Source organism: Gopherus evgoodei, chromosome 2 (genome assembly GCF_007399415.2).
Source record: "Gopherus evgoodei ecotype Sinaloan lineage chromosome 2, rGopEvg1_v1.p, whole genome shotgun sequence".
NCBI lineage: Eukaryota > Metazoa > Chordata > Testudines > Testudinidae > Gopherus > Gopherus evgoodei.
In genome coordinates this window covers 148,701,288-148,710,239 of record NC_044323.1, presented here as the reverse complement: position 1 = coordinate 148,710,239, position 8,952 = coordinate 148,701,288, and the positions used below count along the sequence as shown (strand labels likewise).

The following is an 8,952-nucleotide window of genomic DNA, read 5'->3' as shown; positions in this document are numbered from 1 at the left end:
TCGGCCCTGGCAAGCCCGGGTCGGGGAATGAGGATGACTGGAGCGTAGGTGTGGGCCAAGCCAGCACGGCTACCAAAAATCTCTGCTCAAAGGCACAGGGGTGCACGTGTACCGGAAGTGGAGGACACATCACTATTCAAAGAAAAAGCAGTTCTACCCAGATGGCCCCTGTGTGGATAGAGATGCTGGGTAACTAGTGACACCCAGCGCAGAGACCCAGCCATGCCCAGGCTGCCTCTACTGCACAGCAACCCTGGGTACCCAGTGACACCCAGCCCTACCCAGAATGCCTCCCCGCAGAGACGCAGGTACCCAGTGAGAGCCCTGAGGCTGCTCTATCTTACACAGAGGCTCTTGCCTGGTCCTAGACCATCAGGAGAGAAAGGTGGCCTGAAACCCACTCCCCCAAGCGCTAGAACACAGGCAATGCATATCTGGCCTTGCTCCTTTAAGGCCTGCTCTTGGCAGGTGCTTGTTCTCATGCAGCCTTGGGGCCATGATGCTTGTTCAGTGATACCCTCCATAGCCTCGGCAGAATGATGCTCAGAGACTCGGAGAACAATGTAAAAACCAGCATTTAATTGAAACATAATTAAAACCAACTCGGTGGGTTATTATATAAATATAAAGTGCAACATTTCCAACAGCTCTATAAATTAATTTCAGTCAAGCAAGAGGTTTGCTTCCCGGTGCAAGTGCACGAAACTGTATTGCTCTGCACCGTCAGAGACAGCTCTGCTGAGGAAGTCAGCCCTCCAGGAGGGTTCTTTGGCTTGGCAAGTTTTATCCAGTCCCTCAGTGCATTCAAAAGAGGAGATCTCTGCTGGGAGGTGGGCACCCACCCTCTCCCCAACAGAGAGAAGGTGCTGTGCAAGGCTCACATTATCCAAGAGGAAGGATTGGATCATTTGCAATCAAGTATCCTCAACCCATTTCCACAGCATATTTTAAAAATGAGCAAGGAGTGAATTACAGCAGGTTTTCAGGTGCAAAGAAGAATGGCTATTGGCTCTCAGAAGTGAGGGTGGGGGCTGGTGGACAATAACAATCCACCGTTCATATAATCCAGTCAGAATGATTCAGTATATTTGTCACTCTGGACCAAAGTAGATTTTTTGTGTCAATGAGGCTGACTTGATCAAGGAAAGATCTCTGGCCAAGAAAACGTTTAAACTTTTTTTTTTTATCACTACAGCCCAAACTCTGCTTTCTTACATCAATCCAGTCCCACTGCATCAGCCATTAAACTCTGTGGCACGGTTCAGACAGGGTTCTAGATGGAGAGAAATCAAAGGAGAAACTGTGCAATTCATTTTTGCTGGTATGGTAGCAAAGGAACCAAATTCTCTGTGGGTTCCTGAGTGGAGTTTTTCCCAGTAGAAAATTTGGACTGTCGTCTTTCCTACTGTCCCCTGGAGCAGAAAGGGGGCAAAGTTGTGGATAAAAAGATCAGGCAACATACTGAATTACCTGACATGAGCCCTGATCCTGCTCGATGGGAACAGAATTGGGCCCCATTGAAAAACAGCAAAGCACTCGGCCCTAATTTACAGGGTAAATGGTCTTGTTCTGAAACTACCTGCCATGATTTCACACTGGAAAGCAAGAGGGACAAATCAATCATGTTCTTTTAAGACCGGGATTGGGGAGAGGCTGGGAGGGTTGGCAAAGTGGACATAACCTTCAAATGGCCCCAGTGTGAGGAACAAGGCCGCCTGGCTGCTCTCAGTGCGTCTGGAAAAGCAGAGTTTCACTCCTTTTTTCGCATCTTGCCCATCTTCACTTCTTTTTTTCGCATTCAAGGGTCCAACGCATTCATACAGGGATGGGGGCTTTAACCCGGAGAGGCTGAGGTGTCTGTACAGGTTGCAGAGGGGTGTCCTCTGACATCTTAGTGCAATATACATGAGGGATATTGTTTGGGTAGAGCACCCCCTTGGGGCTGTAAACGGAAACACACTGTGAGTCTATGTCCTTTGCCGCTCCGGAGGGCGGAAGGAGCCCGCTAGACAGCAGCTAATGGCACAGCACCTCTGTCTCAAACTGCAGAAGCTGTCCCATGAAGCCAAAATTGGGCGAGATGACCCCGCGGCGCTGCTTGACGAAGTCGAAGGCTTCCTCCAGGCGCACTCGTTGGGTCTGGATCAGGTAGGCCAGGCAGATGGTGGCCGAGCGGGAGATGCCAGCCTGGCAATGGACTAGCACTCGCCCACCGCTGCTCTTCACGGAATCTACGGGAGCAAGCAGAGAGGGTCATTGAGTCTTCTAGCAGGACCCCAGGGCTGAGAACATCCTGTCCTGAGGCACTGCACCGCCCTTGCCCTCAGAACCCTCCAATAAACCCTCCGGGCCTTGCCCTTTAAACCCAGACTCTCCCACTAGTGTCTCTGGAGATGCCCCTTCCTCACAGCCAGGGGCCAAATGCTCCATGCAGCCTGCCCCACAGGGTGGCTCATTGGAGGTGGTTGGGCCAAGAGTTCCTAGATGTAAGTAGCTGAAGTCCAGGGCAGGACGGGCTCAGTGTAGATCTCTTGGCTCCTAAACTCACTCTTCTCATCCTTGTTGTGCACTGATCCCGCAGAGCTCGTGGGCCTGATTCTGCTCTCACTTACACCAGTGTAACCCCACTGTCATTGGGATTACTCCTGATTTGCTCCAGTGGCTGTGAGAGGGGAATCAGGCCCTGGCCTGTTTGGCTTCAAGGCATTGGCTAAGAGCCAGTGCTTTCCCTGGGGCATTGGCCCTAGGGCAGGACATGAGGCCAGGAATAAGACTGCCAGGGCTGGAACTGTGCCACCTGGCTGGACTGGATCCTGGCACACAAAAGTTCTCCCACTGGAGCAAGGGCTGCAGGAGTTTAATAGTGCGCCGTGCCCAGAGACTATAGGCCTATTCCAAACCTCACTGAAGTCAATGGAAAGGCTCCTGCTCCTTTCAATGAGCCTTATCTGAGCCCTATGTGAAAGCCTCTATACTCGGGCGTCAGTAGGGCTGCAAGGGGGAATGGCTGTCCTAATGACTAATCTCGTGCTTACCAATAAAGCCAATGGCCTCCTGGAACCAGATGCTGATCTCAGCCATGTGGTTGTCCTCCACAGGGATGCTCTTGTAACGAAACTGCCCTTCAAAATGGTTGGGGCAGCTGGCGGAAACGTTGAGCACGGCCGTGATGCCCAAGGACTCCAGCACCTGCTTGTTGGAGGAGTGGTAGCAGCTGCCCAAGTAAAGGAATGGCAAGATCTCCACAGGGCCACCCTAGAAACAAGAAGAATAAAGACAACGTGAGACCTTCTTCCTCTGGGTTGATTTCACAGCTTTACACTCCCCTGGAGACATGCATCCAGTTCGCCCTGCGATCATGTGGAGCTGCATCTGTCTATATACCCCTATGCCCCTCATCTCTGCTGGATTGGAGTGCTACTCCAGCAACGATATCAGGAGATTAGACAGATGGATAAATTAGATTAGTGCCTAGACTGATGACTTTTCTGGGAGTGAACTGACAATAGACCCTGCACTTGACCTTGGCCGAAAACCCAGATCAGCTAATGATTAATTTAATCTGCGAGCCCCACAAATCCTGCTGACAGATGTTTGGCCAGATATATGCTCAAGAACAGATCCTGATGCTGTTGGAGGTTTTGGCAAAACTGCCATTTTCTGAAATGGGATCAAGGACTGGCCTTCAGACAAAATTAATGACTAATCATTGAGGTACCCAATTTTGATCCCCTTACTCCAGCTGAGTAACACCTTCGCCCATGAATACTGACATCAGCGGGCTCCTCAGCATTGAGGAGACCATTCAGGAGGAGTAAGACTATCAGAATCAGGCCCTGTAATAGGCTCTGGGGTGTCTACATTTGGAATGGGGGGCAGGGTCAAGAGCAGCCTTCCAGCCCAAGTTTGTTGCATTGCTGATGAAGTCAGGAAAACTTACCTGATCGTAGAAAGGAGTGATGGTCCTGGTGTTACTGTCGTCTTTCGAGTCTATCAGGGCTGGCAAGGAGGCAGGAGGAGGTGGTGGCTCAGAGCACAGTTCTGGAAAGCGGGCTTGGAAACCATCAAACCCCCCTGCAAAGAACATATCAAGTTAATATCAGCAGCAGGTAGAGCATCGCCGCTCAGCACATGCGCAGGGACAGGTGTGCCGGGGTTAGCTAACCAGGCACTGAAGCCGTTCGGAATAACAGGCAGAAAGGTCTTGTGCAGATGTGCCCAGGGAGTGGGCCAGCATTTGTGTGCTGAAAATGCATTTTAAAATGGGGTTTGCTACTGCAGCTTGTAATCTCAACCCGTCGGGAGAAGGGGGGCCCAGGCCTCTCTCCAGGGCCCCCCAAGCTGGGGCAGGAGCCATGTACTAACCATATCTGCTTTAGCCCTTCTGTGTGTACTTTTCTAGCACTAAGGAGTAGTGTGAGCTGCTCAGTGTGTGTGACGGGCTGCAGGTGTGATTCTGAATTTGTGTATTTGAACGTATGTGTGAGAGAGAGGCAGAGAAGATTTCTGGTTGTATGTGTGTGCATGAGTGGAAGTTGGTGCTGTGTGCCAGAGTTTGTGAGTGCCTGTAAGTTTGCAGGGTGCTAGTTAGTGTGTCATGCTGTGCACGTGTGTGAGATTGTGTTTGTGTGACATGTCTTATGTGTGTGAAGTGGTGGTACTGATACTGTATAGAAGTGAGTTTGTATGTGAGCCTGAGAGTGTGTGTGCTCTCCTGATGCGGGGTGTTCTCCCAGAGTTAGTGGGGGTGCTCTCCTGGTGTGTGTGTGTGGGTGCATTCAGTGTTCTGGGGGGGGGTGAGGGTGCTCTCCTGGTGGGTGGTGTTCTTCCGGTGGGGAGAGGGATGCTGTCCGGGAGGGTGGGGTGGTCGCCCTTGGGGCGATGCTGTCCTGTGGGAGGGATCGTCCCGGGGGGGTGATGCTCTCCTGGGGGAGGGGCTGGGTCCCCACAGGCGACTCCCTAGGGGAAGGTGCCTTTACCTCGGAGCAGGTAGATGAGGGTGGATCTGGCTCTCGCCTCCAGTAGCAGGGAGTTGAGCAGCAGCCTGGCCAGGCTGTCGGCCCGCAGAGCCAGTACCGAGCCGCTGGCCTCGTCCAGCACCACCAGGCGGGACAGCTCGCCTCTGCGGAGCCGCCCCAGCAGCGCCCTGTCCGGGACAAGCCAGTCCAGGCTGACGCCGGCTCTGCCGCGGGATCTGCGGCGCAGCAGCCCGTTCCAGCGCACCGGGCGCGAGTCCAGCAGGTGAGCCTGGCAAAAGGCGAGGAAGGGCCGGCAGTCCAGCACCAAGGTGCGCCCGGCTTCTTCGGGATCTCGGAGCAGCCTGGCGAGCTCCGCGCTCTCCAGCTGCTGCACCTCCTCCATCACCATGGCTGGGGGATGCGCCCACTAAAATCCCGGGGAGCAGCGCAGGGTCCGGAGCAGGGCGCACGGGGCACGGCCGGGCAGTGCGCGCAGCGCAGGGTCCGGAGCAGGGCGCACGGGTCTGGATGCGCGGGGCGATGGACTCTCCAGTGTCTCTGCAGCCTGCCCCGGCGCTGGCGTTTAAATACCCAGAGCAGGGGCCAGCTCCGGGCAACCATATAAGGGAGTGTGTGTCACTGAGGAACTCCTTTTTTGGGCAGCTTCCACTCACGTGCACTGAGATCAGAGGAGCTAAGGCCGTCCCACTGCGCGTGTGTGTGTGCGTGTGTGTGTGTGTGTGTGTGTGAGAGTGAGAGAGAGAGAGAGAGAGAGAGAGAGGATTCTCTCTCCGGGTGTGTATATTTCTGTGTGTGTATCTCTCAGGATGTGTGTACTTGTGTGTATGCGCATGTCTATCTGTGTGTGTGTGTGCATCTGAGGAAGTGGGTATTCACCCACGAAAGCTCATGCTCCAAAATGTCTGTTAGTCTATAAGGTGCCACAGGATTCTTTGCTGCTTTTACAGATCCAGACTAACACGGCTACCCTCTGATACTTGAATCAGAGTGTGTATATTTGTGTGAGTGTATCTCTCAGGGTGTGTGTGTGTGTGTGTGTGATGTGTACCTATCAGGGTGTCAGATATCAGGGGGTAGCTGTGTTAGTCTGTATCCACAAAAACAACAAGGAGTTCAGTAGCACCTTAATGGATTTATTTGGGCATAAGCTTTCGTGGGTAAAAAACCCACTTCTTCAGATGCATCAGGGTATGTATATTTGTGAGTGTGTATCTCTCAGGGTATATGTATTTGTGTGTGTGCGCGTGTGTGTGTTTCTATCCATGTGTGTATATTTGTGTGTGTATGGATCTTGCGTGCACATGCCTGTGTGACAGTCTGTGTGTATCTCATTCCGTGTGTCTTTCTCTGCTCGGGCCTGTATCTCAATGTCAGTTGTGTTGTGTGTTTTGCTTGCAAGGCAGGACATGAAGCTCCTGGCCCTATGTAAAGACAGCTCAGTAATCTCCCTCTCTGTGACTGGAGAAGCCAAGGAAAATCTCCCTCCCTTCCCAACGCTAACCAGTTCCCCCTCCAGACGATCATTTCTTGTACTAAGCAGCCATCTCTTCCTGCAGCCTCTTCAACCCAGCACTTCCCTGGCTCTCAGTGGCTCTCCAAAGTCTCCCCAAATGCTCCCCTGGTTCTCAACAGCCCCCATGAATGCTCCATCTCAGCCCCTTCCCAACCCAGACAACGTATTTCCCTTGGAACCCCTGCCCGCCCTGCACCTGGTTTCCTGTGGTTTCTATATACGGCGCTGCTCAACTGAATTTAGTCAGTGGCATGGGGACCTTCTGTGGTTTCCTCCCACATGGGGCCCCCAGTCTTCAAATGTGAAATTGTGGGGGCAGAATGACATGGGGGGGAGGATATGAGGATCCTGTGATCTGGTCCCATTTTACAAAGGGGCTTTACCAGGTCTGCCATGGCTTTGAGTCATCCTCTCCTCTCCCCCAGGCTGACCTTTTCTGGCAGCGAGTCACGGGGCTGGGGGCAGGAGTCTCTGCAAAGAAAATTGGTATTGACACACCACACCGTGCCCAGGAAGCAGAGACAGCAGCAAGGCCTGGCTCCCTTCCAGCCCAGGGCTGGCCCTCCTGCTCACGGCCAGGGCTGAGGTGGACGAGCCGCAAGCAGAGGGCAGGAAGGAAGCAGGAGTGTGGGTCACAGCCACACTGCAGCTTTGCGCTGAAAAGTGGAGCCTTTGCTGCCACTTCCTGGTGGCGGCAGTGCAAACCGGTCTTCAGCTCTGGGGTCTGAACTGGGGCAGGGCTTTGGTATGGCCTTTAATCTAGCTCCGGCCCTGTGGAGCTAACAGTCAACCCTGCCACCTTAAAGTGTGGGTGGATCCCCTTGTTTAGGCACTAGGCTGAGACTTGGTGTGAATTCCCCACTCAGCCACAGACTTCTTTACTGACCCTGGGCACGTCCCTTAACCACTTAGTTCCCCACCTGTGCAGTGGGAGTAGGGATCCTTCCTTGGTCTGTGCAGCCCTTGGTGGCAGGGACTGTCTCCTACAAGGCGTGGGTGCAGGACCCAGCCCAGTGGGGTCCTGATCTCCAGGGGCTACCAGAACACAAAGAATACTAGTGATTGGGCCAGGTCAAGACTGGGACTTCTACCTTGTTGCTTGCACACTTATCTGAAGCATCTTCCCCATTTCTCTACACTGCAAGCCTCATGGAGACTGGGGAGGCACCAGGCCATTTGGGATGAAGGGAACCAGCAGGACTGGGTCAGCCTTGCCTTCCACCAGCAGGGGTAGCTGCAGCCAACAACGAGCTCAGGGAAACAGCTCCCCAGGTGGCTTCTAAGGAGCAGCCGCATGGGAAGTGGAGGGAGGAAGTACTGGTGGCCTTGGCTGCTCTCCAAGGCCAGCAGGTAAGGTGATGCTTACTTAGGAGGAGCCCCTGAGGAGCCCTGATCCACTGTAGATCCCGCCTCTGGCTCTGGTGTCTACTGCAGGTGATGCACCACCCACCTCCTCCCAAGTAAAGAATTGAGAGGAGAAGTGACTCTAGCAGGGATGACTGGGGAGAAGGCGGGGGCAGTAAGGAATTGCAGTGATGATGGAGACACACGCACACCCCCAGCCCCTAGCCGAGCAGGGCAGTCTCTCGCTAGCTGAGATGGATGCAACAAATGTGGAGCAGAAAAGGAGGCCAGACTCACCGCCACCATCACTTCCACAACATGTCAGGGAAGTTCAGATGGGGATCTGGATTGGGGTATTGTGGCCTATCCTGGTCTTTAGGTGGTGAGCATGACCAAGTAGCAGGAGTTTGCCACCACCACCCCGCCCTTCCCATATTGGTAGGTGGGAGGGGAGTCTTGGCTAGGTCACAGCTACCTGGGAGAGGGTTTAGCGAAGGCTGAGACCCCTGCTCTGGGCTGTTGTGATACCCCTGGCATTGGGTGAGTGCAGAAGTCTGGCTGAGCCCGTGAACACAATCGCACATTTCCCACTGCAGCATGCATTCTACAAATCTACAGGCCTGATTTGCCCACGGGTTCGGCTCTGCACTGACTGGCATAGGAGCTGGATCAGCCACTGTGTGCGCAGCCCTGCTAAAGCCAGCGTTGGAGTGAGCAGAGTCGGGCACTGGGACCAAGAATACCAGGGCAAACGCCAATTTTCAGGGGAGAAATGCTCTGGCATCTTTGATACCCCCCCAGAGCAAATCGGGCCTTGTTCTTTAAGGTCTCTGCTTCCAACAAGCACCCTGGGAGTCGTGGGGGGGGGGGAGAGCCACTTTCCTGCCATAGGAGGAGGAAGGGTGACCCCTGCCCTGCTGGCAGTTGATGTAGAGTTTCGGGACTGCAAACCTGATGTGCATTAACTCATCCTCTCTGGAAGGTCAGGAGCAGCCACAGAGCAGACTAGGATTAGGAGCTGAGCTCCCAGGCACCAGGACATGTGGCAGCAGGTTGGGTTTCTAGGGCCTGATTCAATGTCCACTGACTCCCATTGCCACCAAGGGTGGTGCACTC

The 8,952-nt window shown here is 53.8% G+C and overlaps 1 protein-coding gene across 1 annotated transcript; it reads right to left on the bottom strand.

Moving 5' to 3' along the window:
• Window positions 1-556: 556 nt before the first annotated feature.
• Window positions 557-5,425, bottom strand: DUSP2 (dual specificity phosphatase 2). Its single transcript, XM_030549513.1, has 4 exons — window positions 4,980-5,425; window positions 3,941-4,074; window positions 3,036-3,255; window positions 557-2,231 (listed from the first exon to the last, which is right to left on the bottom strand). Exons 1-4 carry the CDS (start codon window positions 5,365-5,367, stop codon window positions 2,017-2,019), a joined length of 957 nt encoding a protein of 318 aa, XP_030405373.1. The 5' UTR covers window positions 5,368-5,425; the 3' UTR covers window positions 557-2,016.
• Between the last annotated feature and the right edge of the window lie 3,527 nt (window positions 5,426-8,952).

Excerpts from the sequence above, each read along its gene's own strand:
- DUSP2 (XM_030549513.1), bottom strand. The coding sequence starts at position 5,367 with ATGGTGATGGAGGAGGTGCAGCAGCTGGAGAGCGCGGAGCTCGCCAGG. Across the intron at positions 4,075-4,979 it reads CCTCATCTACCTGCTCCGAG|GGGGGTTTGATGGTTTCCAA; the intron begins GTAAAGGCACCT and ends TGTTCTTTGCAG. Across the intron at positions 3,256-3,940 it reads TCACTCCTTTCTACGATCAG|GGTGGCCCTGTGGAGATCTT; the intron begins GTAAGTTTTCCT and ends TCTTGTTTCTAG.